The sequence below is a fragment of the Fusarium mangiferae genome, assembly GCF_900044065.1.
Source record: "Fusarium mangiferae strain MRC7560 genome assembly, contig: FMAN_scaffold001, whole genome shotgun sequence".
NCBI lineage: Eukaryota > Fungi > Ascomycota > Sordariomycetes > Hypocreales > Nectriaceae > Fusarium > Fusarium mangiferae.
The window spans coordinates 1,733,949-1,761,414 of NW_024573921.1; the positions used below are offsets into that span (position 1 = coordinate 1,733,949).

The 27,466-nt window shown below is 50.0% G+C and overlaps 7 protein-coding genes across 7 annotated transcripts; 3 read left to right on the forward strand and 4 right to left on the reverse strand.

Moving 5' to 3' along the window:
- Positions 1-820: 820 nt before the first annotated feature.
- FMAN_01059 (putative UTP-glucose-1-phosphate uridylyltransferase) lies at positions 821-2,875 on the forward strand (the record flags this gene model as incomplete). Its single annotated transcript, XM_041830497.1, has 4 exons — positions 821-922; positions 1,292-1,408; positions 1,448-1,524; positions 1,585-2,875. The coding sequence occupies 4 exons, from the start codon at positions 821-823 to the stop codon at positions 2,873-2,875; spliced, it is 1,587 nt and encodes a 528-aa protein (XP_041676394.1).
- A 4,848-nt stretch (positions 2,876-7,723) lies between these two features.
- FMAN_01060 (uncharacterized protein) lies at positions 7,724-8,411 on the forward strand (the record flags this gene model as incomplete). The annotated part of the gene is made up of 2 exons (XM_041830509.1): positions 7,724-7,916; positions 7,966-8,411. 2 exons carry the CDS (start codon positions 7,724-7,726, stop codon positions 8,409-8,411), a joined length of 639 nt encoding a protein of 212 aa, XP_041676395.1.
- A 1,580-nt stretch (positions 8,412-9,991) lies between these two features.
- On the reverse strand, positions 9,992-10,450 carry FMAN_01061 (uncharacterized protein; the record flags this gene model as incomplete). Its single annotated transcript, XM_041830520.1, has 1 exon — positions 9,992-10,450. The coding sequence occupies one exon, from the start codon at positions 10,448-10,450 to the stop codon at positions 9,992-9,994; it is 459 nt and encodes a 152-aa protein (XP_041676396.1).
- Positions 10,451-12,471: 2,021 nt separating this feature from the next.
- FMAN_01062 (putative TGL5 Triacylglycerol lipase involved in TAG mobilization) lies at positions 12,472-14,336 on the reverse strand (the record flags this gene model as incomplete). Its single annotated transcript, XM_041830531.1, has 4 exons — positions 12,472-13,146; positions 13,200-14,016; positions 14,081-14,211; positions 14,277-14,336. The coding sequence occupies 4 exons, from the start codon at positions 14,334-14,336 to the stop codon at positions 12,472-12,474; spliced, it is 1,683 nt and encodes a 560-aa protein (XP_041676397.1).
- A 697-nt stretch (positions 14,337-15,033) lies between these two features.
- Positions 15,034-16,312, reverse strand: FMAN_01063 (uncharacterized protein; the record flags this gene model as incomplete). Its single annotated transcript, XM_041830542.1, has 2 exons — positions 15,034-15,999; positions 16,055-16,312. The coding sequence occupies 2 exons, from the start codon at positions 16,310-16,312 to the stop codon at positions 15,034-15,036; spliced, it is 1,224 nt and encodes a 407-aa protein (XP_041676398.1).
- An 816-nt stretch (positions 16,313-17,128) lies between these two features.
- On the forward strand, positions 17,129-19,119 carry FMAN_01064 (uncharacterized protein; the record flags this gene model as incomplete). Its single annotated transcript, XM_041830553.1, has 4 exons — positions 17,129-17,151; positions 17,992-18,356; positions 18,411-18,522; positions 18,573-19,119. The coding sequence occupies 4 exons, from the start codon at positions 17,129-17,131 to the stop codon at positions 19,117-19,119; spliced, it is 1,047 nt and encodes a 348-aa protein (XP_041676399.1).
- A 462-nt stretch (positions 19,120-19,581) lies between these two features.
- Positions 19,582-20,387, reverse strand: FMAN_01065 (uncharacterized protein; the record flags this gene model as incomplete). Its single annotated transcript, XM_041830564.1, has 3 exons — positions 19,582-19,748; positions 19,862-20,171; positions 20,340-20,387. 3 exons carry the CDS (start codon positions 20,385-20,387, stop codon positions 19,582-19,584), a joined length of 525 nt encoding a protein of 174 aa, XP_041676400.1.
- Positions 20,388-27,466: the final 7,079 nt, after the last annotated feature.

Consider the following 27,466-nt stretch of genomic DNA (forward strand, 5'->3'; position numbering starts at 1 on the left):
GTCGGGAAAGATGAACAGGGACAGGTACCAGAGCATGGGGAACAAGCCTCCATTCCCCAACGGCCAGGGAAGAAAAAAAAAAACACAAAACAAAACACATGGGAGCTGAGATGGCCTAGACCAGGTACCTAGGTGCAGTGCAGTACTGTATCTCCAGTATCACCGAGTTAGTAGACGGTCTGCTCGACCATTGCGAGCTGGGTTGTCACCGCAAGTCTACGAATCTCGCCTCCTATGTTACCCAACCTTTACTAAATCGGCACCAACAAAAAGAGAGGCAATTGCTGGAAAAGGACAAGAAGCAGAATCAGTTGAGAGAGTGCAACACAGAAAGAGAAGGGGAAGAAAAGAAAAAAAACAAAACAAAAAAAACGACTCGACGTCACTGTTACAACTTAGATTGTAGAAAAAGCGTCAATAGTTCTAAACTGCTGTCGTTGTTGGGCTTCTTTTGTCCGCCTAAGAAAAAGCTCCCTCGCCACCCCCACCAAGTCCACAAGCAACAGCTGCAAGCCCGGCATCACCGCCCCGCATCTAACTCTGGCGCGCTGGTGCTGGTACTGGTGCTGGCGCTGGCCTCCCCTTTCCCTCTCGCTCCCGTTCGTTTATTAGCTGCTTGACCTGCTTGACCTGGTTACCTTGATTCATTCCTCTCCTCTCCTCTCTCTCTCTTTTTCTCTCCATTAACAACTTCTTGATCCTTCTCCTCTTTCTTCACCCACCCAAAAGGCTATCTGCTACTCCCGTTGGCTCCCATCGTGCTACTCTAATTCCACCTCATTAATATCCTCCACGATTCGACCGACTGGCTCCCTTCACAATGGCCAGTGCTATCAAGAGTGCGCTGCCTACCCACCTCAAGCCCAACAGCGGCGATGAGCAGGGCAATGAGCGTCGTCATGGTAAGACGCGCAGTCACATGGTGAGTTGATGTGAATCAGGAAAGATACTGCTTTACCTCCCCATCATTACATGCCACAATATACAAAACATATGCGATTGCGTACCTTTGTTCGCCCACGGCGAAGCTTCACTGTATCTCAAGCTCAATTGTGACGCTCATTATCAGTCATATGGATGTCCAGGCACTTGACATGGCTGCAAACAGGCTCGCTGTTCCACATCTCTTCACATCTGTCAGATGGACTTGATTACCGCTCGCGCATGCACTCGAAGCTTCATGGCTTTAAAGTCCCTCGATGAGGGTGCAAAGCTTCGTCCTTCTCTCATCTTCAAAAACAGCCTGTATCATATTCTTTACCAGAAACAATACTAACCCATCATGCTCCAGGCTTTCGAGAACACCTCCACCAACGTCGCTGCTGCTCAGATGCGAAATGCTCTGACCAACCTCGCCGAGACCGTCAAGGATCCCGAACAAAAGAAGGCAAGTCCTTCAACCCGAAACGTGTGATTCCCGAATCAGTCAAGACTAACCAGACGGCAGCTGTTCGAGACTGAGATGGACAACTTCTTCGCCCTTTTCCGACGATACCTTAACGACAAGGCCAAGGGCAACGCCGTGTATGCCTCCCTCCCGACCAGATATATGCCACAATACGACAGTTGCTGACCATAGTTTAGAGACTGGGATCGCATTGCCCCTCCCGCTCAGGGTCAGGTTGTCGATTACGAGGATCTTGCCAACACCGAGTCTGTCCAGTTCCTCAACAAGCTGGCTGTGCTCAAGCTCAACGGTGGTCTGGGAACCTCCATGGGTTGTGTCGGCCCCAAGTCCGTTATCGAGGTCCGTGACGGCATGTCCTTCCTCGATCTTTCCGTCCGACAGATCGAGTACCTGAACCGTACCTACGACGTCAACGTCCCTTTCATTCTTATGAACTCCTTCAACACAAATGACGACACTGCCGCCATTATCAAGAAGTATGAGGGCCACAACGTCGATATCCTTACCTTCAACCAGTCTCGATACCCCAGAGTATACAAGGACTCTCTCCTCCCCGTCCCCAAGGACAACGACTCCCCCATCAACGAGTGGTACCCCCCTGGCCACGGTGACGTTTTCGAGTCCCTCTACAACTCTGGCATTCTCGACAAGCTTCTCGAGCGAGGTATCGAGATCATCTTCCTTTCCAACGTCGACAACCTGGGCGCCGTGGTCGACCTTCGCATCCTCCAGCACATGATGGAGACAAACGCTGAGTACATCATGGAGCTGACCAACAAGACCAAGGCCGACGTCAAGGGTGGTACCATCATCGACTACGAGGGCTCAGTCCGCCTGCTCGAAATTGCCCAGGTACCCAAGGAACATGTCAATGAGTTCAAGTCTATCAAGAAGTTCAAGTACTTCAACACCAACAACATCTGGCTCAACCTAAAGGCCATCAAGCGTGTGGTAGAGAACGACGAACTCGAGATGGAGATTATCCCCAATGGCAAGACCATCCCTGGTGACAAGAAGGGCGAGTCCGATATCTCCATCATTCAGCTCGAGACCGCTGTCGGTGCTGCTATCCGCCACTTCAACAACGCTCACGGCGTCAACGTTCCCCGTCGACGATTCTTGCCCGTCAAGACCTGTTCCGACCTGATGCTGGTCAAGTCTGATCTCTACACATTGAAGCACGGCCAGCTTCAAATGAGCGCCGCCCGCTTCGGTGACGCGCCCCTGATCAAGCTTGGTGGTGACTTCAAGAAGGTCTCAGACTTCCAGAAGCGAATCCCCTCCATTCCTAAGGTGCTTGAGCTGGATCACCTCACCATCACCGGTGCTGTCAATCTTGGCCGCGGCGTAACGCTCAAGGGCACTGTTATCATCGTCGCGACAGAGGGCAGCACCATCGACATCCCCCCTGGATCGATCCTCGAGAACGTGGTTGTCCAGGGTAGCTTGCGCCTGCTCGAACATTAAATTGGGAGCTTGTTTGGATGTTGTATGGTTCTGTGGCAGATTGTCTCGGTGTTTTAACTTGTCACGGCCTTTCGAGGTGCATAAGATGGACAACGCATGGGCAGACATGTCATGAGGCTTAAGGATTGGAATGTTTATCCTATGGTATGGAAGAAGAGAAGCAACGTCTCCGAATTGGTAGACATGGGAGCCTGCGTCAAGCGTCACACCGAACGCTTGCTGGGAGGGTATGGAGGATAGGGTACACTTTGAGTATGTACGTACTTGGCAAAACAGCATTAGCTTGATACCTATACATAGGTACAGCACATTTTTAATTGAAAAGGACAAATGACAATTTCTCGACAAATGAAGGGTCTCAGGGAAATGTGCCGGACAAGGTCGTCGACTCATGTTGGGACACGCCACATCATCTAACCTGGCACTGTCGATTATTAGACAGAACCAGTCTTTGTATATTAGTGGTGTTTCCTTGTAAATGGGGCTGATGGAGCCGATAAGCCCATAGTCGGCAGGCCTATTCTCATTTCGGACCAGATCTTAACCTTAAATCCTGTAGGTTTGCAATTACGGTTTACCAGCCCCTTTGGCTTGTTCAAGCTTCAGGCGGACCAACGTCGTCGTTCATCGGGCGCATGACGACGACGACGAAGTTGAGGATTGTCTGGCTAAGTCTTTGTGAGGCACAGTCGTATTGGAAAAGTTTATACATCCTTGGGTGGCAGGGTGGCAGGGTGGCAGGGTGGCTCACCCGTACTGCCGAAGGTGTTGCAAGCGGTCTGAGAGCAGGATGATGGTGTCAAAACACCAGGTTGTTTGAAAGTGAGACGCGGGGCGAAGGATCTGTTTCGACCCAGGAGGCTGGAGGATCATAGCACAAGACCGTTTACATACAACCTTTTGCCTGTTTGCTACCTCGATTTGACGCCTATAGCCTATCACAAACGCTGGCAAAGTGAAATCAAAGGACTTGGATCGGCACTCACGACGTTCCACATCAATGAGGCATTTCCTTCGATCTTGAGTACAGTACCGAACCAGGGTCGTGGAAAGCTTCAACGCACCTCGCACTAAAAACAGCTACCCATCTCCGTAAGGTTTGAGTCCTACCCTGAGTGAGGAGTCAGGATCCGAACCGATGGAACTCTCCAAGGTGATGACATTTTTAGCATGTTTGATATGATATTCTCAACCGAGTGCCCAGCCGGAAAATACGGGCCTCGATGAGTCCGTGAGATTGATATAGGAGATAAGGGATGGTAAAGATATTGCATGAATAATAAATATCGTGAGAGCTTGGCGAGAATAAGCATCCTCAACCAACCAAGGCTGTTAGCACAGGCTGTGGCTATCCGACTTCTCGATTCGGTCTAGTTCGGAGAGGGTGGCCCCGTCGTTCCATTCCATCAAGCGGCAATGCACGTTTGCATTTTGTTTGTGGGGTTGAGGGAGATTGTGTGAAGAAGGGGAGCGCGCTGTTGGTTGATGCGAAATCCGGACTGGCCCAAGCAAGGCCAAAAGTTGGGGACCCCAGCCTGATTACCTCGTAGGCTATTATCTGTGATAATGCCTGCAGTTGCAATTCATGGCTCATTGGCCACGAAGTGCCTCTGATCCTTGAAGAGCTTCTGAGTTATCATGCAATGTCCCCATGTCTTGACAGATTTGACTTGCACCGCAGGTAACTGGGCCAGTGTTTCTGAGTGTCGATAGTACGGGGGAAGGCGAGACAGCAAACAGAGCAAAGTCTTGCTTCAGCCTACAAGGCTGTGTGTGCCCAGACCCTCTGGATCGTCGTGGAAGAGACACTCATGGGTCACATTACGGCGATGCTCGGTAAGACTAACGGTTGCAAAACAATAGCCGCTGATGGCCATCTGTTGAGCCGTGGTGTGGCGGAGGCCATCTACGACTGGTTGAGGTGCAGTATTCATGCACCATTCATGCTGTCGCTCACTCTTGTGCTCCCTAGCCTTCCCCAAGCCGTGAGGGGATGTGTCTGTATCGATCTCAATGAGCTTAGCATGAAGCTTTTGCGACCGTCCATCGAGTTCAAGCCACAAAAGCAACGTCAACAATAAACATGTCCGCCTAGAAACCGCTGCCATGATCGACGAACCATATCGGTCTGTATTACCATTGCAGAAGGCTGGAGAGACGCTATCCCCAGTGCACTTACATACAGCGTTAGTTGAGTTTGGTGGAAAGAATGCATGGTACGTACGCTATTGCGTATTTTGTTGACTTACGTAGCCATCAATGTTAAGCAGCCCGCCAAGGTTCGGAGAATGTATCCCAAGTCGTTCTTTTGCCTTCCTGCGTGTAAGTCATGCCATCACATTCAATACTGGTATTGCCTTGCAGGAACATGCCACGGTTGGTGATCCATTCGTGACGTGTAATTGAGCAAGTGAATAATTTGCATGATGGCGCCTGTTTGTTGTCTCTGCTGCCCAACATTCAGCTGTAGCAACGCAGCCATAGCGGGCGCCATCTACGGGTAATGATTCACTCTAATTTCCAGCCACCTACACACACACACACACACACACACATTAGCCAATGTAATAACAGTTTGATGAGACGCTATAGGCGCTGAGATGGCGACTCCTAATTGTAGTCTACTATCGCGGATAATTTGGTTCGAAGGTTGGTCAATGCCGAGAACGCCGCTTGATCAATATTTCCAAGAAACTTGCAAGAGTCATGGCAAAACTCCCAAGTGCTTGCAGGGAAGGTTTTCAATTGAAGCTCGTCATTGGGACTATTGAGAAGCCGGGGGGCAAAGTCATTAAAGTACTTCCCAATGTGGTAAGGTGGTCACGCCAGGGATACCAAGTTTCCAATAGCGGCAAGCATCCAGACCGCCGATGAAGGAGCAACAGCTGCAGCAGCCGACATGCTGAGATTTTCCGGATGTTGTCCAGAGCCGTTAAGGACAAGGGTCTTGATGTCGGTTGCGATTCAAAGGGTTCGATTGCATGTGCTGTGAATGAAATAGGAGGATACTGAGAGAAATCATGTCATGCCCACAAGGACTGTGTCGTTGATTGTTGATATGTTGAATCAGACACGGCGCACCTCATGAAATCAATACATAACTAAACAAAGACACGGCTGCCTTGGCCGAGTCGCATCACATCCCACCGGCGAGCTTACGACAACATACATGTTTGACAGTGGTAACCTAAATCAAGGCGGCTATCGCTGCTAGAAGGATAGGGTAGCTGGCCTCGCCCCCCGAGAGTTGGTCTGTAGTGCAGCAGCTCCGGTATACGCCGGAGAGGCGCGGTTAAAAGTGTGCTGCTGTGACCACTGCCAGACTAAGGCAAGGCTGACAGGAAACCCTTCATAAGGTCTAGAGCGAGTCGAACTGGGGACTTACTTGGCCAGAGGGAAAAGGATTCGCATACATCAGAGCTCGCCTCATGACTGGATTAGAATATCAATCCCACTATTCCGTACAAGGTGACCGCTGAAGACCAGCGACATGAATGAGTTGAGGTCGCTAGGGGGCCAAGGCTCGGTGCAAATAGAGCCTGGAAGTCAAATTGTGATGGATCGAGGTCTCATGTCGCTAATGATGCTTGCTTGGCTTGGTGGGCGCGTGCCCGCTCTGACTGCCAGGCACAGCAATCCTAGAGGTTGTCCGTTGGTCTTGCAGGTGGGGCTGGCATATCCCCGTAGCCTGGAGGGTGAATCCACAGAAAGCTTGGAGTATAAGCCACAAAGGGCATAGCGTTGGAATGCGCAGAGGACGCTAGGACATGGCTAATTTGCGTGGCAGGGATCTGATAGGGTCCGTTCTGATTCGGGAATTGGAAGGCCGTGGCTGGCCTGCCAGTGGATGGAATGCGATGATGTAGCGAGATAGGCCAAGAAAGAATGGCATGGGTTGAGAGAGAGGAAAATGGATTATCAGACCAAGGCAAGCTAGGTATTGACAGGGAAGTGGGGGACGGGGTCCTTTCCATAGGTGAAAGTGGAAAGAACCTGGAAGAGGAAGGGGAAAGGGAAATGGAAAGCGAAAGGAGGAAGGAGCTTGAGGAGGAAAGGACAAAGCTCACAATTGAATTCAGTTGAACCTGCGGAAGGCGGGCAGGTCCAGCAACCGCTACCTGCGCTACACCTAACTCTACCAGTCACCCACCCCTCCACCCCCTCTGCTCTGTACATACACCCCGGCCCTTAGTTCGGTGGGATGGGATAGAGTAAGTTGGTGCCGTGGCCTCGTGGGATTAGGTTGGATTGGATTGCCATCGGTAGCGTCTGAATGTATCCCCTTTATTGCTCTCAATATTGTCACTAGCTCTGCGTTCCCTTCATTATAATAAGCCTCCCTCCTTCTCTTGAATCTCCCTCTTTCCTTCTTCTCTATCAACGCCTCAGTCAATTCGCTACTTCGTTGTGCCTCTTTCCCACTACCTAATGTAAGTTGATACCTTCTTCAGCCTTTCCCTATATGGACAACACCCACATACATCGAACTTCGTGCCTGGGATATCTAGGAAGAAGGATGCATTCAAGTGCAATGCTATTCAGTTGGGCAACGGTGACAGTAATGGATGGAAGTCAAACAAGCTGGCCACCAGCTGCCACTGTCAACTGCTGGTGGCAACGAATCAGCCTGGCAGCCCACGCACTGCCTGTGGCTTGTTTACACAACTCTCTTCGTTCAGCGTGGTGCAGCAGCAACATCATCATCATCATCATAATCACACACGCCAATGCTCATAGTCGCTACTATTTACGATTTATCGAATCAGTTTCAGAATCAAGAACTAACCCGTTTGGTAGTAATACTCAGTCATTCTTTCAACCTCAAACCAAACCCCACCAACCTTCAAAATGAAGTACACTCTCGCTACCATTGCTGCCCTCGCCTCCGTGGCCCTGGCTAAGCCTGCTTTCCTCAACACCGAGTTCGATCTCACTGAGGGCAAGCCTTACACCATCCGCTACTCTGGCTGTGACGATGGCTGCACCATCATCCTCCAGAACGGCCCCTCTGATGATCTCTCTGACTACAAGACCCTGACCAGTATGTCTCAATAATATTGAGTATCCAATAGCTTACTGACCCACGATAGCCTCTGCCACTGGTGACTCTTTCACTTTCACCCCCTCTGAGCTTCCTTCCGACACCTACAACTTCAAGATCACCGACAAGGCTGGTGAGGTCAACTACAGCGCCCAGTTCCCCTACAAGGGATCATACGCTGCTCCCTCTGTCACCAAGTCTGCTACCGCTACCGCTGAGACCACTGCTGCCGTTTCCACCAAGGAGGCCACCACCCTCGCCAGCGTTACCAAGTCCGCTGAGGAGACCACCACTGTTGCTAAGCCCATCATTCCCACTCATGCTCCTTCCAAGAACGCCACCACTCCCACTGCTGCTCACCCCACTCCCTCCAAGACTGGCAGTGCCGGCGGCGAGACCAGCGTCCCCAGTGTCCCTGAGAGCGGTGCTGCTCGCATGACATCCTCGCTGGCTCTTATTGCCGGTGCCGTTATGGCCATGGTTTACCTCAACTAAGTTATGGACATAATGTTTCATGCGCATAAATGGGATGAAGAAAGAGCGGTTTGATGAGACTCCAGTTTCGGGTGTATAATTCTACTTTAATGATGGCCTTTGTTTTATTCTTTTCCGGTTACCCCATGAGGCGTCGCGCGGCCGGCTATATCCACCGATGAACCCTGCTTTGGCTTGTCTGGGAGGAAGAAAGCCTGGTATTTAGAAATCAATTAGACTCGATGTTGGTCTGCTTTTAAACAATTGTTTGATCTTGCTGTGATGTGTGGTCTATTGTAAAAATGTCTGTAGGTCATAAAACCTCTCATGTCATTGGTTGTGGGATTAGAAGCGAAAACAGTGCTTCATTCGATATGTTTCCAATTAATCTGTCACCATCCAAGAAGCCTCTGTTCCTCACAGTATGCTCAAAGCTTCTGTGCCCTGGCGAACCTATTGTCCTATGTGGAGAATAAACAATGTTTACGGTATGTCTTTGCCCTGAACCCGAGTTCCGTCGTCCGAATTTCCCTTTTGTCTTGTGTTAGTTACTCTCTCCACACCTCCAACATCCTTACTTACATGCAGGTTCCCGGCCTGATCTGCCATCCCTCCCTGCGGCCCAATTGCTGTTTCAAAGTAACAATTCAACGGGACGAATGCCAAATCAATCCCTAGACCGACGGGTATGCAACATTGCCAGGGGCACCCTGCTATAACGGCGCATGATATCAGTGGACATTCTACAATCTCCGCCTCTCTTTGATGCGTCCGTCTTCGATTACAGCCTGGACAGCGTCAAAGAATTGCCGCACTTTCATGGTTCCAATCTGACCTTCCGTTGGATGCCGAGATATGCTTCGTTATCTTGGTACAAAATGGTTCCCCATAGTGGATAATTTTCTTTTTTCACAATGCACAGCAGTTCCCAGTATTTGCCCGAAATTCGTCGCACACCGGTCATTAAATGGCATGTACAGGGCCATCCAAGAACTGGAATGCTGCGCGAGACAGAGCGCGGAGTACGCCTAATGCAGCAAACATCACATGGCTCGAATTGCTCAAATGACGATCGTGTCCTTGCAAGTTGTGGAGGGCTTGTGTTACATTTCACAGTTTAACCGTGGAGATCATGACCAAGTTTCCAGTCAAATGTAATGGATTCTTTTCGATGTAACCGATCTAGCTAGTCTGACTTGGATGATCTGATTGCATGCCCCTTGCGTCAGCGAGCATTCCTGTTGTTTGTGGCTGTGGCGGTCCTGTCTCTTCTTTCATCGATCCCATCTTGAAACATACTGGGTAGCTAGTTACTGCTGAGGGTTTTTGCAGAACAAAGTAACAACTGACGCAACAAAAGCACGAGTGGAGAATTTCGTAAGAGCATAGACAACAGATGCCATCATCGTGCATGAGTTCAGATGAAAAGCAAAATCAAAAGATACTGTAGATACTGTACATGAAACGCGGAACCGTTCGGCGCGTGGCAGCCCCAAAAGACGATAGACAAACTGCCGGCCGGAAACAGACAAGGAATCCATGCCCCAAGACATTCCTTGGTTTTTCAAACTCAAAAATGTTTTTTTTTTTCGCTGAAATTATCATGGTCGTGGAGTAATTCGCCTCTTCTTGGCGACGAAAGAACTTGTCGTAATATCAGCCCACGCTCCGATTCCGCAGAGTCCTTGATCATCTTGGACAAAGGTGTAGCTGTAGCTGAATAAGCTATCGCTACCGACGGACATTTCACAGGCACGGTCGCGCACCACGTGCGAGCCGGGACTGGCAAGCGAGCCTGAAGGCCGGGCATCCTGGACTTCCAGGCGGAGCAGCTCGGATGCCGTAAGATCGGCCACGGAGGCGGACACGGACACGAACGCCGGAGCGGGGCATGTGGTTTCGGAGGCGGCGGAGGATGTGCCAACAGTGGTCCAGCCGCTCATCGAGAAGTCGTCGGCTTCAGAAGGAGATGTTCTGATTGCCGCGGTGCGCTCGAGAACCATGGATGTAGACATATCTATGGCGGGGGGAGAAGAATGTTGATAGCCATCCACGCCCATGACTTGGCCGTAACAGTCGAAGATGGAAGAACTGCGTTTTTCAACAAGTATGGACGACGAGAGGGACACGGAAGAATCCGAGTTGCTTTCATACATATCAGAAATAGTCATGCTGACCATGTTGATGAGCCCAAGAAACCAGTTGAGGGACCTCTCTCAGGTATACGTCAGACGCGGTGTAATGTTGTTCCAAATCAAGCGACAAGATAGACGTCGTGATACTCAGTAATGCTTGCTTAGCTACGAATGTCAGCGCGTATTCGCCCGAGGCGAAGCGCCGGGCAGCACAAGTTTTGACTGTATGTATTTCGATGAGTTGGTTGTCTCGCTGTGAAATGTTCTGGAAACAAAATACTGACCCGAGGAGGTGGGTGAGGCCAGAGCTTTTGAACTCATGAACCCCTTAGCCCAACACCATAAACCATTGACTGCATAAGCCTATGATCCAGCCTTTTCCATTCGTCAATCGTACCGAACGCCATGAATGATGCGTTGGCAATGCCCCTTGCTTGTTGCCCTTCTGACGCGGTCTCGATCAGAACAGCCTCAAGAATACGGTACGTGGAGAACAAGTATTATTGCATAGTGCCACATACTAAAATCGATGTATCTTTGGTATCGTCACCTCTTGAAAGTGGTGTCATTGCTGCATGGCAGAGCCTCCTCTAACCCCTTTTGCATTAGACATGAACTACTGCTTACCTATCAAAGGCGCCCGCCTCATTCTCTTTTGACGCCCTGCTAGAGAGAGGAGGTCTAGGAGGCCTATTTTGGGGAAAGAGGAATTTGCTCCTTTTATTATATCTGACTCTATGACCATGCAGAGATAGATATGTCTAGAGCCCAGTGTGGCTGGCACTAGCATAGGTTTCTACTCCGATTATGCTAATAATCAAAATACAGCTGTTTTTCGAGTTGTCCAAGTCTCTCTTGCTTAACTAATAACTTGTGCATTGGTCACATCAAAGTCTGGGTGTGATACTAGTTTCCCTGGTATGACTACCTACCATGTAAGATGATTGGCTAATATAGAATGTCCTTGGAGGTTCTCGAAAGCTCACTTCTAACTGCAAATCTCTCTCTCTCTCTCTCTCTCTCTCTCACACACACACACACACACACACAATATTCCTGCGATTTCGCCCTGTTTCGACTATTCGGACGCAGGTGGCTCTTGGCTGGTGGCATTAAGCCCACAGCCTAAAAGCACCAGTATCTCTTAACTGTATAGCATAAGTCTGAAACTCATTATCCCGCCATGCGCGATAGTCTGGATATTGAAATATTGAAAGACCTCCAATATACGTAAGTTTGAGAGTCTAAGCCACTGTACTACTGATTGAAATGTTTTGCCAACTTCGAGGTATTACTATCTGAGTTGCCATTCCCCCCTCCTATTCATATTCGTACTCAGAAAATCGTCTTTTTATTGTACTTCGTTGGCTCTACTTCGTTGGCTCTATAAAGAGAGACTGCCTGAACGTAGACCTGGGCTCTATTCTACGTACTGACGAGTGTTCAAGAGGAATGCTGTACAGTCACGAAATTAGGTTGCATCCTGCTAACTGCGAGTTTTTGTATGGAGTATATTAATTCGCTGTGATCGTTGAAGGCCAACTTGTATGACTTGTGTGATCGTGAGGCATACTTCTTGTGACTGCTTCCTGTTGATGCTTGCCTTGAGACCTGTCGAATATGGAGCAATGGTGATCAATTCTGGAAAACGAATGCGGGATAGAACAAGAAGAAAGATGGAAATTGTTATCATAGGTAAAAACAAGACAGTTCCTAGACACAGCAAGCTCCTCCCGTGAGTAAAAACGCAGGCAACGATTCCTGAGTAGGTAGATATGCTTCCGTGCCAATTTAAGGATCCCTCTGCCGTTTCTGAGCGGTATCAATAAGAAGGGCTAGCATTTTCACATTTTACGTTACCATTGTCCCAACAACTTTGGATGAAGTGTTCAAGTCGCGCTAATATCCGTAACGGCTGAGCCAAACTATACATTACGTTCTCTTCTCTAACCCTCCAGCGTAGCGGCCATGCTCCCCTTTCGTCGTAAGCCGGGGGCTTTAAACTTCCTGACCACCTGATATGACCTGTCGAGCTCATTCTCGACAGCACACCTGATTCTTAGGGCGGCTACAGCAGGCCACACGCTCCTCTCGCCTCTGAGAACCCAGTAGTTGAGGGTCTCTCGTGTCGGGGTTTCTAGTAATCGCACAAAGTCCCCTGCTGTCACTTCAGGCACGAGAACCATAGAGGCAGCCGGGACTTGTTCATCGACCAGGAAGCGGCGGATACCGGTTGGCAGGAGATTTAGTGTGTCCAACTGACTTAGGCGGTGCCTTATCTCCAGCCCGACCATGCGTACGAGAAAGGCAGATATCTGTGTTGTCTTGCTCCGCGACTCTACTAAGGATGGACCATGCATATCAGACTGAATAAAGGGAATGAGATACGGTCGAGCTTGGCTGACAATGAAATGATTGACGTTGAATAACTCAGCAATACGTCGCAAAGGCGAGTCTCGATCGGAGTAGGATGTGTGAGTCCAATGTCGAAAGTCAATTGTGTTAGCTGGCGCCCACGGTACAATGTTGCCGTGGGCGTCCTTGCAGAGCATAGTCGTCTTGCTGTGGCCATAGAGAGAGGGCGATGAGGCATTCGACGCTACAGCAGCGGTCCAGATCAACTAAGACGACGAGTCAGCAGGCTTCACGAAAAGTCAATGTTTCAAGAACATACCACATTAGGCGCGGTCAGATAGTTGAGGAGCGTCGGTACACCGCCCTGGCCCTCCGTCGCAACAGTTATGTTCAGCACCCTCTTGCTCCGGTTATAGGCCTCCTCGAAGGTCAAATCACCAACATTGGCCCTCACACACTCCTCCAAAACAGTCACGTCAAGAAAGTACCCTTCTTTGGAGAAACGCCTGATCCTCCGCAACAGAGTTTCCCACCGTGACCTGAAGGCCTGAGCCGTTGAGGCTTCCCCGTTCTCATGACCATGCTTGGAAGCAAATGCTGAGAGGTCAATACCATCGCCACTCAAAACAGCCGGTAGCTCATCTTCAGTATGAATAGCGACCAGAGCCGCGATCAGGGCGCCTGTAGCCGTTCCCGTAATGATGCGCGGGAGTAAACCACGCAGAAAGAGAGCCTTGACAACGCCCAAATGGCACATACCAAATATCGCACCGCCTTGAAGGACGAGTGTACTCCTCCCAAAAGCCTGTCTTGTATCGTGGATACAGTCTAATTTCATCTGCGTCGTCAAGGATGGCCCCGTGCCATGTGTAGCCGACGGAGTTGTAGGCAGGGCGCGAATATCCTCCACTGCCTCGGCAATCTGGGTGATGTACTCTTCTATAAGATACTTGGTTCCGGCAAATGATCGATTGTAGAGTTTGGGTGAGGTGATGTTCCCGAGGTTTCGAACAAGGCCGGATCTCAACAGGTTGACGAGCTGCTGAAAGTTTCCGTCTTCCCGCGCGGTCGCGAGAGAGTCTAGGCGTTCTGCAATGAGTCTCCAGTCGTAATACTTAGAAGCTGGATTGTTCCTCCTGTAAACTTGTTAGCGTACCGCATCTAAAGTAGACAGACATGACATTTTGTGAGCAGACTTGCCACAGATCAAGGCCCAGGAGGTTATCCAGGTGTAGCGCGGCCTCCTCCCAGTCCTCAAAGGCCTCGGCGGTTCTCAATAGATCCAGCCATAGCTCAACGGGGCTTTTGCGCGTGTACCAGCTCCGCAGCTTCTGCAACGACATAGTTAGGAACGACAACCGTCGCGTATCACGGATAGGAGGAACAGAGAGTTTACCCTCTGCCAGAAGCTGGCCACATCCACGACGACACCCCATACGGTGATTACCACCCCCATTGCGCGTTACCGAGGGCCGATCACAAGCACAAGCACCATTTGCGAAGTGTCGTGTTTTGCGAGCGTTTAGCGACCAGACGGCACGCACCCAGTGTACCTTGGGAATATGTCATAAACGCTAGGGACTGGGAGGGGGGCTTCTTAGGATGTTTGGGTTCGTGGATCAGAAAATCGAGATATTATTTTATAGGACATGCAAGATAAGGTAGGTAGGTTGGTGTTGAGTTTCGTAGAGCTCCCCGCAGCTGGTCAACAGAGTATTCCAGCAAGGTAAGGCAATGGTTGACGCTAAATCGGCATGTGATTGCCAATGAGATCACCAGTTTCGAGACATGGAATCTCGGAGATTGAGCCACACTCACATGCACATACTTGTATGGCTAACTAGTGCCTATTCATCATCAGAGTCGCGCGAACAATTCTTTTTTGTGACAAAGTGGTTTGTTTATTTGGTAGATCGCGACTTGTTATATTGGTCAAGAATTCCGTTCACACAAGGAATTCAGTAAAGATGTGGCTTTGCTGTTATTGCCTCCAAAAGTCTAAGATATAATACAAAAATAACCAGTTTCTGCGATACTCTGTCTTGGAGACAGTTTGATATAATCATATTATGCAGCAATGGCCTCCTTTGCTCACCATGCAGATACCCATCTCATTGTCTCTGAAACTCCAAAGATGTCCATTTTAGTCCATTTTAGTCGTCGTCATCGTCGATGACATTTCTCCTGCGGGATCTTCCTGCCACTTGTTCGACTTCGCTGAGATCATCCTCGTCCTCGCTGCGATCTCTTGTCCTCTGACGTTTGGAGCGAGGCTTCTCCTCTTCGTCGTCATCGGGGAAATCATCTTCGTCGTCATCGTCGCCTCCGCTTTCCACTTCCTCATCGTCACTATTGACGATGAAGCCATCGTCGAGCGAGTAGCCTTCGTGCCGACCAACAGCATGCTCAAGTTCCTCGTCTGATTCCTCATCTCTCCGTCTTCTAGGTTTGCCCGACCCAGGTGCGCCGCGCTTGCGAGAGCCTGCCGCGCCTCGGCGCCCACCTTCAAGGTCTCCAATGGACAGTCCTCCTCGTGATCGGCCATACCCACCATCCATCTTGGCAGCAGCGTTCTCGCGTCGCCTCTGTGCCTTCATTCTTTCCTTCTCAGCCAATTCGGCCTGCTTCTTCTGGAGTTCGGGGTCGACAGTAGTTTGGATGATCATGTCAGTTGCATTCGCCGGCTTACTGGCGACAGCCATCCTCTCCGCTAGGAGAGTCAGCGCGTCGTCTCCAACAGCTTTGTTGGGTCGAACATTGTATTGCTCTGTGATATGCCCAACCGTCATAAGGATGTTGCTGTGCAACTCAGCGGCAGCAGCGTAGTAGTGACCGTCATTGACCTCGTTGTAGGGCTTGTCTGGTGGTGGGGCGAGCGCCTTTCTCTGGATCTCATAGTGCTCTCCGCCGACGGAAATGGTCACTGATCCGTCGCTCCAGTGAAAGATGTTTGTGTTACTCTTGAATTCGCCGGTGCTGTGATCTTTTCGTACTCGAGCGACATGTTTAGGATGTTCAGCTTTAGCATTTGCCAGGTCGAATTCTGTCGGTTCAAACGTCTCGGGATCGTACACTTCAGGCATTATCTTCATGAACTTGGGGATGCGTAGAATCCGAAGCTATACCGTCAAAGTCAGCGTCAAGGGGCTTCTCAGAGCAAGTAAAAATGCATACCGCGCCATCTTTAGGCTTCGGAATTCGATGTCGATAGGTTTCGACATTTTGAATCGCTCGTTCTTTTGTCTGGACCTGGGTCTGGTCGTCGTCATCGTTGCGATACCGCGCGTAGCTATCTCCTTCGGGATCTGAAGCAAGTTCATCATCCTCATGGACAGGCTCCTTGGTAGGTACGACATCATCGTCGCCATCGTCACCGAAGAGGTCGTCGCCGCCTTCGTCGACTGAGTCAATTGGGTCTTCTATGTCGGACATGTCGTAGGTTCTTTGCGGTGAAGGAGAGTGAACTAGACAATGGAAGGGAACAGTGAAAGAAGCGGTTGGTTTGCGCGCAAAGTGAGCTTGCAGTCGCGCTTTACTTTCTAGCGACCGTGGATCCGTTTACCTAGCTGATTGTGGCTCTAGGTAGGCCTGAGGTTGGGAGGTAGGTGCACCAGCCACTGCAACACCCGTTTTGTCGATATTCACAGCCACAACCTGTGCCACACACAAACAGATGACAACCTAAAGTTCCTCTGCCTCAAGTTAGTGGAGACGAGAACGAAGAAACGAGTGTGCTGCAGCGTCAGGAGGTTTGAGAGGAGGAAGAGTGTGGCAGAGAAATGGCAGGAGTGTCAAGATGATCCCTTCGAGTGCTCTGAAACAGGCATGGCGCGCTTCAGGTGACAAACAGAGCCAGTCGCGTGAGACGAGTAGGGAGGCTTCTGGAGACGGGATGCGATGGGTGCGATGCACTAGCGTGATGCCCCGTTGTGGCGCTCATCCGCTAAAGTTACGGGGTACTTAGCCGCTATTCATCAATGGAGCCTGGGAAGCCCAAGCCCCGACACCGACACCTCAAAAACCCCCTTTCTCAAACCGACTCCAGTTGCTGATATCGGATTTGATCTGATATTGATCCTGACAACAACACGCAGTCTCAGTCAGGCGGAAGACAATACCAACGACCGCTCAAGTCACCGAACACACCCTAATACCGACTCGAGCGCGCTCTCCCTCTATTTGGGAAGCCCTCGTGGAATCCTTCTCAGGCGCCTTTGCTCACGATTTCACCCCGCCTTTCTGTCAACCATGTCGAACCTCTTTTCTGGCATGTGAGTATATATCTTCATTCTTCATCAGTATCGTCTCAGTTTGTCTTTTCTCGTCATTGGGCCCTCATTGCCAGCATCGCTTCTGTGTGGCTTGTCTGCTGGACTCTGCCACTGTTCTTGTCATGTCTTCATCATGAATCCTCAAAGGACCGCCTCTTGTACAGGTAAAAATATCTATATCCACCAGCCACGACCCTCTACTCCTATGCGAGTGCAACATTGCAAAATCTTCATTTCGGATACACTCGAACCTGGAGCCAATACCCTTGCGCACTCCTTGTCGCAGTGCAGGACAACTACCGAGAGACTGAAGACCTACTGTACACGATCAGACTCTCACCATGTGGTCCCCTGGTACACTAGTACTTTGTCCAAGACATGCCCCAAAGGTTCATGAGCTGAAAACATTCATCTGTCAGAGCCTTTGAAGACGTTGCTTTGGGATACCTTGCGAGAAACTGATCACTCTTAAAGCCCTCGTCATGATGGGCATTCTCTGGTAGTGCCTATTGGACCTCATGGATAGTTCCTCACTCATATATCATCCTTTCCTATCATCATTCCTCTCCCTTGCAAGGGCGCCACGCATGGCGCTTTTCTGCGGCTGCCATGGGCGGACCTGCCAGTGTTTCAACCATGTGTGCCATTTCAAGCATAGTGTGCTGTCACATCCATGGATAGGTGCTCTCTTACCTGAGGTACCTCACCTTACCTTACCTTACCTTACCTTACCTGTACCTGTACCTGTACGGACTTGAAGCGACTTTTTTGTTCCCTACTCAACTTGGTCCTATTTCGATAGCATCCACCTCACTACATTTGCTAACATAACATCACCAGTAACGCTCGATTCCGAGGTGGCTCAGCTAAGCCTTCTTCTGGTCCTCAAAAGAGCCCAACTGGTTCTACTGCCAGCCAGCCTCCCCCGCCAGAGCTGCCTACTCAAGGAAGCCAGTCTTCCTCAGCTAGTCTAGCTCCCAAGGTCCCCCCTCTGCCTAACTCTCCTTCACTCGCCCAGACCATTGGCATGGATGACTCCAGCGGCGTCATGAGCGGTGACGAACTAATCTCTTCCTATCATCTTCCTCGACCTCTCCCTCTGTGGCTCAATGCCCAATATGCTAAGCACATAGTAAAGGGTAATTTCATGACACTGAGTGCCCGACCCAAGACGGTCGAGCAAGGCGAGTGGATTGCACACCAGGGTAAGAGAAACTTTAATATCACAACGAGTTCTTACGGGTCCTAACGCCGTTCAGTTGTTGAGCATTACCGCAACCTGTGGAATTTTGTTAGGGTTCTCCACGAAAAGGAGGACGATGGTACATCCATCTGCAACTCTACCAGCTGCCCACGCATGTCTGCTGGAGCGTGAGTGATCAACGCTCTTATCAGACCATACATTCACTTACGCTCGCTAGTAACCACTCCTTTACTTGGCTCAACCGTAACAGGGAGCCTGTTGAGCTTCCCGCTTATGAGTACATGACTCTTATGCAGCGATGGATTTCTGGTAAAATCGACGACACCAACATCTTCCCAACTGACCCTTCTGGTGTTTCGTACGCCCACAACCCCGCCATCACCACCACACCTTTGTCCCAACTCTCGAACCCTGGCGAGCCCGAGTACATCGGAAAGCGATCAGGATTCCCTGATAAGTTCGTCGATATCTGCCAGATGATTTTCCGACAAATGTTCCGAGTCTATGCTCACCTCTACTGGGCTCATTTCACCGAGCCGTTCTACCATCTCAACCTGGAGAAGCAGCTCAACAGCTGTTTCTCACACTTCGTCCTGACGGCTACGGCTCTGGATATGCTCAAGCCCGCTGAGCTGGAGCCCATGCAGCCTCTGATCGATCTTTGGGCCGCCAACGGAACTTTTCCTCCCGAGTCCAAGGCATATGAGTATGCCAACATCCGCGCCGGCGAGCGTCTTCTGCAGCTTTCCAATGTCCCCCAATAAGCATGGACTAGTACCGGTGTAGCGTAACACGAAAGGCGGAGAAGATGGGGTATTGATCCTGTGGATCGACTCCCATGTACACAATCTGGAGGGCCTGTATCCAGCCTGGAGTCGGAAGGTTGATAAACCAGGCAGCTTCAATGGGACCGCATGATAAAGCATATTCTTGCAGTAGCAAAAGAGCTGCAGATTGGAGTTCGGGGGCCACGACTTAGAGCTTGGAAGGGGAGCTTGACTATGTAGGGGGGACACATGGCTGGTGGTAGACATACGAACTAGGAACTTTGACCTATCGATGTGAGGCTTGTTTCTAGGTCCCCAAACACAAATAGATTTCGAAAACTGAAGCAACGTAGTGTAGAAAAATCACGAACGTGACCCATCCTGTCAAATGATAGATTCCTGCTCTCAGATTACTCGATTCATACCCAGGCTAACCGGTATCTCATCCAGTCATGCCTCTCAGTCATTCTTCGATCCCTTGTTGCACTGCGCGCTTACCTCGCTGATTTTGTACTCCACAATGACTGGTCGATCTTCCTCGATAACGAACCTGCCTGAGCCAACATACAACTTGTCCTGCAGAAGTTTCAAACCCGGAGCATCGGTCTCGAACCTAATCTGCACAACTGACGTCGTCAGTATCAAGTCCAGAGTTGTCCCACAACAGCTCAAAACAATGAGGGCAGGATGGCGGCTCAGCGTCAGGTCGACAACCATGTTATGGAATCCGGTCACTCACAAGCATTTCCAAAACCAGTCGTCGTGGCATTCGTATCTCCTCGAACCACTTTCCCCTCATCTCCCGCCATGTTGACGACTCCATTGTAGCTAAAACGCAACAGGGAGCCAGAAGTATCACGCGCAACACTTGTTACTTCAAGCTTGACCCATTGACCATCAGGATCACGCCGAATAAAGTCGCTGCCATGGATGAACGTCGCCTCTAGAGGAAGCTCATATCCCGGCTCAGAGACGAGAGTACCCGCCTTGGGGAGAAACGGGATGTTGAGGAGGGAGGAGGTGATGACAAGAGGATCATTTATGGCGATCTATCATCCAAAGAATTAGTGATGCGTGAATCCATTCTGAATGGGAGTAAATCGCTGGGTGGAGAAACACGGTGCTTGTAGGGTTCGAAGGCACAGGCTCTAGGCTGGAGACAAAGCCACAGTGATATAGGTATACAAAACGCCAAGAAAACTACAGTCCCAACATACTTGAGCTGTGAAGGCAGGAATGAGTATAGGGAAGTTCGTCAACTTCATATCGAAAGATGTTCGACTGAATGCCGAGTCTCATTCTTGTTCTATAATAAAAAAGGAACAAGCTAAGCAGCTGCTAATAGGCTTTTCTATCTCACTGCTTCGGATCCAGTCTCGAAATCAGGAATAGACGCAAATGCATACGACTTAGTGTGTTGAGCAAACGCATCCCCATCTCGTATTATATCTGCGTTCTCCGAGACCACAACAGAAGAGTTTGCACGCAACGGCGATACACTGAGCGAATCGTGTGCGAGCATCAGCATCTGAACCATGACACACATTGTGCTATTGTTGCCCTTGTGATAGGAGCATCTACCGAAGCGGATTTGCTAGTCAATTACGAGATCTCTTGTTGTGTGACTGGCGGACAGAGCTGATATGGGCGCTTGCAAGAGGCGACGATTTCGAGTGACGCAGGCCGTCCCAGACTGTGGAGGTCCTTGGGGGACCAAGGCACAGAGATCTGATGATAGGGGTACATATATGAACTGGGAGCCATTTTCTTGACAGGCAGAGATACATAAATCCGTTCTCAATAGTGTAATATCAGAACCTATCGCCAATGATGAAGCACAAGGCCCCATGGTATCAATAGCGATTCGTGGAAACGAAACTGATGACAAGGCGCAGAACGCCCGCAGACCGTATGGCTGACGATAATTTGAAAAGCCACCAACAAGGGTGATGTGTGTTCAAGGCACCAGTTACCAGTGTAACGATGTTCACGACACAATGACACCGCGAGCCCATTGTTAGGTACGGCCAGGCTGCTTTCGCAATGCACTCGTCAGAACCTAGCATCAGACAGATTCAGCTAAGGGCTGGACTATGGATGTGACTCTGGTTCGTGATGGCGGCGTGGTGCTGTGCTTGTGCATGGGATATCTACACCAGAAGTTCTCGATACCGCGGGCTTGAATGCTTCTCCACCAACTCCTCTAAGCCATATGTACCACCAGCTTCGTATGAGAAGAAAGATTGAGATGTATTACCGGCTAGTTATGTTAAACACGGAGCATTGCGAAGGCTAATAGTGTATTTGAGGTCCTGGTGGCGCAGTCCATTTATGCGTTTTGGAACCGATATCCCTTTTGCCCGAATGACTCCGGTGTTGTCCATTGATTTCCGTAACCGCGTATTCCAGACTGCATGCATAGTCATAGGGCAAGATGCTGTCGAGGAGAACTGTTGGATATCAGAACTGTCATCCGTTTCAACCCGTCATGTCCCACTGCCCGGGTATCCCCGCTTCCGTCTGTCAAAACCTTGTAAGCTCGGCCTTTTGTCTAAGCCACTTGTTTCAGAAACATATCCGCTCATGAGATCGAGTGGCTGACAGGTCCCTTTTCAGCTGTCAGGGCCGTGTCGGGACGCAGCAAAAAGCATCGCCCTTCTCTGGATAGGAAAAAGAAACGATTGTTCCATTGCGTATCTGGAGCCAAGGTCAAGTACACTTAAGCTCAAGTCCTGGTATTTCTTTGTCTTCATGCGCTTGACGATGCTCAAGGTATCAGATCTTGGTTGGTTGACTGGGCAGACTGTCCGACGTGATGTTCGTGATGCTACCCAGAAGGCGCAGCTATCAAGTACTCTTGACGGTACTTGAATAACGCCTGATAGCGATGGTGATCTACTGGTCGACCCCAGTGTCAGACGCTAAAAGTAGTTAACAATTGCTATACAAGATGTGTGACTTTATCTCAAACAGCAAAGTGGATGATATCATGGATCGTAGTTTTACGAATTTGGCTTCCATGCTTGACTAAGACATACTGCCGTGTTCGAGAAGAAGGTTCCATGGATAGCTTGGAGACCAGTTGCTATCAATGCCTGCACTTCAAAGTATTCGGTATGTTGACATGCAAATGATACCCCAGCTTCGCAAAATACACTTGATTGGGGTCCAAATTGCACTTGCAAAACAAGACTAGTCCATATAAAGACAACTCGGTCTGTTTCGTCCTCCAGAAGGCAACGTGAGATTCCTTGTTCCAAGATGTTGTGAGCGTCATTGCAGCTTGTCGGCTGCGACATACCTGTCCCACGTTGACATTTCTGGGTTACCAAGTTCTATTGTCGGCGAATCTTTATCCTGGAATGCCGCATGTGCCAACTTTTAATCCCTTAGGTGAGATTGTGGTGTGGACAATTTCATCATGCTGATGTCCGTGGGTGTTTCAGATATCGAATACTAAGGCGAGGGGTTTATAGACACAGGGCACCTCTGTCTCCTGGATTCACAGCCGCAGCCTCGTGATATGACATGATACTCGTCGAGGCTGACGCTGTCAAGAGCCTGGAATCCTTGCCCAGAAACAGCAAAATCCAGAACGGTGGATCGTTATGCTGGAAATCTCTTCGCGTACGATGAACGTGGACCCAAAACTCGGACAGGGATCCAGACCGCATGTTCGGGAGATACCTTACGCCACTTGTTAACTGAAAGAGAGGTAGCCAGCTATTGTTCCATCTCTTCTGCTGCGTGCTGCTATTCTTTGAGTGTTCAAAGTAACTCTAGGCCGCAGTAAAGTTATCAGCGCAACCGGGCCACCCTCGGTCAGAATGAGCCCTGGATGATGATATGTGAAGACGAAATGGGGGGAGGCGCAAAGTACAACGCGATATCAAAGATTAGAGTCTAGCACTAGCAAGACCTGCAATGTTGTTCCGGTTCTAGAAAGAGTGTCATATGGAGGGCTGCGTCACGAATGATGCCGAGGATATCTCCCGGTTGTCTTTCATACCGGATACAGAGCGATTATGATCCAGTATTGGAATCAATATTGCGGTAGATCAGGGGAACCGAAAAGCATGTGCCTCTGAAACCGAAATGGCTGAATTAGAGAGGTTCTGCGTTGTCGTGGGGGCTAGAGTGAGTGTCCGAAAATCGCAGCGTCTCTTCGAGTCATAATGGCGGTATCCCTATGCTCACCAATGGGATATGCTGAGGCAGTTGGGCAGCGACTTCGGGCGGCCTTCATATCGGATTCACATCGGCGTTGGTGAGTAATGCCACTGATGCTGCTATGAGGAGGACATTCAGAGTCGTAACAGGCCCTGTCTCATTGAGACCGTTTGTCTCAAAATGTGATGAGGCTCTCGATATGACCAAAACGTACATCTCTGTAGCCATGCATGGGGTTCAAAGTTCTGAATCGTCAAGGATACGCTACATAGCCCACTTGGGTTATGGATGACCTGAACTGGCTAAACTGCATGCACGAAGCGCAGGCCTGATTACCTGGACAAGCAGTTTAGGAATGGAGCCGGCCGAGCAGGTCTGCCGTCTGGGCGAATGAAGCCCCAAAACTGCTCGCCCTATTTAAACGATTGGATGTCGTGACAGGTTGGGCAGTTTTGAAAAGCGCTGGCTGTTTACCCAACTTGACCCTCCCGGAAAAAGATCCGGAGATCCATGGTAGCAGCAAAAATGCTCGCACACTCCCAGTGATAAGATTGTACTTGTACAAGCGGATGGGACTTGAAATGATATTTGCATGCCTTTTTCATCAGCACAAAACACAAGCCTGTGTTCATGATGCAACCATCGAGATTCAGGAAGCATTCCAGGTAGATAGTCTTTCGTTCTGGGGTCCAGTGTGTGATGATATTTTCCGTTACGCGAGAAGGGTCCTCGGATTTGAAGCATGGACCCAGGTGCATACCACGCACGAGGTGTTTGGACCATAGATCAGTCGAAGCCATGACGCTAGACCATCTGGTATCTGTCAAAGAGCAAGTCAGCAGGGGATAGAAAAGCAAGGTGCCTAACATTTTCCTGGTCGGCTAGGGAGAGGACGCGCACGCGTAACACACCGACAAAACAAAGTGCTCAAAAGAGAAGCACCACGAGCGGCCCATTATGCGACCGCGAAGCACAGTGGATCCATGATATCAGGCGTATGAGCCTAGTGGTTAGAATTAGGGTCGTTGTAGAGGGCGTGCAGTTGGAGCGTGTGGGAGCTGAGTCGCAGCCGTCTTCCCCAGCCACCCACAGTGACGGAAGCATCGAAGTCTCAGTGCATGATCAAGAGAGGCATCTCTTGGCTGATGAGCTATTGGAGATTCCGCAGGTGAATCGGACGACAACAGAGGCTTGAGACGTGATATCGATGGTGTTCTTGCAGTCAAGAACGGGATTTGTGGTGATTGTGTGGGATGGTCTGCAAACGGCACTCGTTGGGACTTAAGCTCCGAGGATTGGTGTCTCAAAGCCTGAAATACGTTATCTGATAGAAATCTCTTGCCTGGGGCATCAATTATCCAGAGCTGTTCCTCGGCTCGGTTTCTTCATTGGAAAATCGCCGTGCTGAAGTAAGCCGAGACCTGCTCTTTTACCGCGTGTTGCTACTCGTCGAGAACAACTAGGGAGGGGTCAATCAGAATGGTTTCCCTGAAAATCGTCAATTTCCAGAGAGTGGACAAGCACGCGCCAGGATGAAGCCAGTCGAGATACTCATTGTGAGGCGACTCCATTATGCCATGGCGTGTATTAGTTTTCCACAATTTTAGGACGGCTCAGTGTTCCTTGCTAGAACTAAAAAAGAATAGCAGTCCCTGAGGACGGGGCAGAAGACGCGGTGTCGGACGCGCTCCTCGCGTTTCATATTGTGTTGTCTCCTCTGGTTGTTGCCTTGTGAAATAAAGACTGCCACGAGCTATTCGTTGAAGATGAACAGGGCCGTGGGCACCTGTCCATGGCCTTCCAATCCCGTCAACCATCGGGACTTGGGAGGGTACGTCGATACGTTCTTACCCCACGACCCAGCGACTGGTCAATAGGAAGGCAGCCATTAGTGTTAGTGGTTCTCGGCTGATGCAGAAATAAAGCCCAAAGCTCTGAGCACTAGCGTCCGTTTTGGTGCCCAACGTCTTGGAATTTTCCATTGTTAGGTTTGCTGGGCTTTTGTAAACAACCTAAGTGGCCGGGCCGGCCCAGGAGCGCCCGAAGCTAGACCCAATGAGACATTTTGGAGTCGAACTTAGAAGTCGACGCTTCTAATGAGAAGCCGCAATGCCGCAAGTCTGAGTAAGAGTTTCTTACCGTCTTGAAATACGGTACGATGCTCCCTTGTTAGAGGTGCCGATATCAGCCTGGGGAGTATCAAATTTAGCACATGGCTTCCCGCCATTAGACCCAGTCCTACCCGCTGCCTGTCTACAGGGTTGGGATCGCTTTACCGACTCCCTGGCATAATGGCCTTATTGCTTTTTCCTTCAGCGGTTTGAAAGCATGTTCTCTGTCTTCGTTCATAGCTTATTGTCGCTCCCGGCAGTACATACAAGACATATGCCCCCATGTTTCTTGATCCTTGTAAGATCATAGTCAGCCTTCAGCCATGACACCACTCAGGTGTAGCTACTGGCTCTCAAGAAGCGTGGGGTTGCCGGGATAGTTAGTGGCAAGGTTTCCAGTCTAGACATCTGAAGGACAAGAAGATCACAAAGCATGCAGAGAAAAGCCCGAGACGATGGCCTCATCACTCGCGAGAATCGCTCGCAACATGAATTGGTAGCGGCCCAAGGGGGAACAAGGCCAAGGCTGGTGTACTGTATGTTACAAAACAGAGCGGCGGTCAAGTGACGACGGCCCATTCCTGGAGCTAGAAGCAACATACGCCGCTGCTAATTGTTCACACGGGCTCCATGGCTGACAAGTAAGAACGAATAGCATTCACGGTAATCCTCCTCTTGGGCCAGGCTGGGATGACACATGAGGAAAAACCCCTGCCTGGTGTGCTAAACTAAGCTCATTTTGTATTCAGAAACGGGAAGTCGGTTCACATCTGGAGATCTGATTGACATCGTGGTGTAGCTGTCACAATCTCTCACCTTTGCGGAGTTCTGTCCTCCATTCCCGTACTGTTACGTATCGTTGGTTTCCACCGCAACGATAATTGATAATGGAGTCGTTGTTACAGATTTGGCTGGGCACATTGAAACCCATCACCGCTACTATGACTGATAGCCGATGGCGGTGATGTCGACGTTGGCAATGGAAGAGATCCGATGAGGGAAGAAACATCGGCATCGCCTGTTTAGTTCCAGGTATCGCGGCCTGGACCCGTCTCATCTGGTCTTCTGGCTCTTGCCATTGAGAGCATCTTCAGCCTGGCTGGACCCCAAGTTTGCCTGGTCGATTGAGGCCCCCCAACCCTGACTTGCGCCTCCACACCCAGATAGATCGTCTGCTACGCTGAGTTCTTATTCCGATATCATATTGGATACGGCCCAGACGGCTAAATCGATGAGACGCGTGCTGCTCAGGAAGCTCATTCACTGGCTCATTCGATCATCAATTCATACACTTTCTCTCTCTGATTGATCTGATCTCTCATTCCCCATCACCGCGGTCTTGCCCCAGTAAAGCGCTTATGAGATCTGTTGGCTAAGGGAGCTATCATTCGAGCAGATCATTGAGACCTAGACATCTCCAACTGTGCCGAGGAAGACGGGCCAATACCAGACCCCGGTCTCTGGTGGGTCATGGCCATCCATGATCCTCCGTCTCGCAGAGGTGCCTTGCCAAACTCGCGAGACAAGACCTGTCCATGCCCTGCCATGACCGCGTTGCTACAAGTCTGGCATCGTCGGCGTGGTCTAAAATGCGAATGGATGCTTGAGTGTCTGCTCCACAAGAGTAATTGCCGGCTACTTGCCCCGTCCAAGTACATAATCGAAGATTGTCCTCGCTTTGATCCCAAAGTAGAAGTCTGTTTTCTTCATACATACCCAGTAACCCATCGTCTCTGCCCGCTCGTCGTCCTACCTTATCTTGTTTATCAGGATTGCAGACTACATCAAGGTCTCAATTGCACCATCCACCACACAAAGCTATATAGTGCACACTACACACATATTACCTCAAAAACGGCACCATCAAAGTCAAACCCTGGACATCATCAGCACCACACAACGCCTAGCCCACACCATCCTAAAGCCTTAGGACATATTGTTGCGCCGGTCTCTCGCTGTTGTAAGTGCTCCTTATTTGGTCATTGTCTATTGTGCCGTGCTAGGCTTCTGTACTGCATTATACTGCATTGCAGATACCGAGAGTGTCCAGTCGCGCGCCTGAT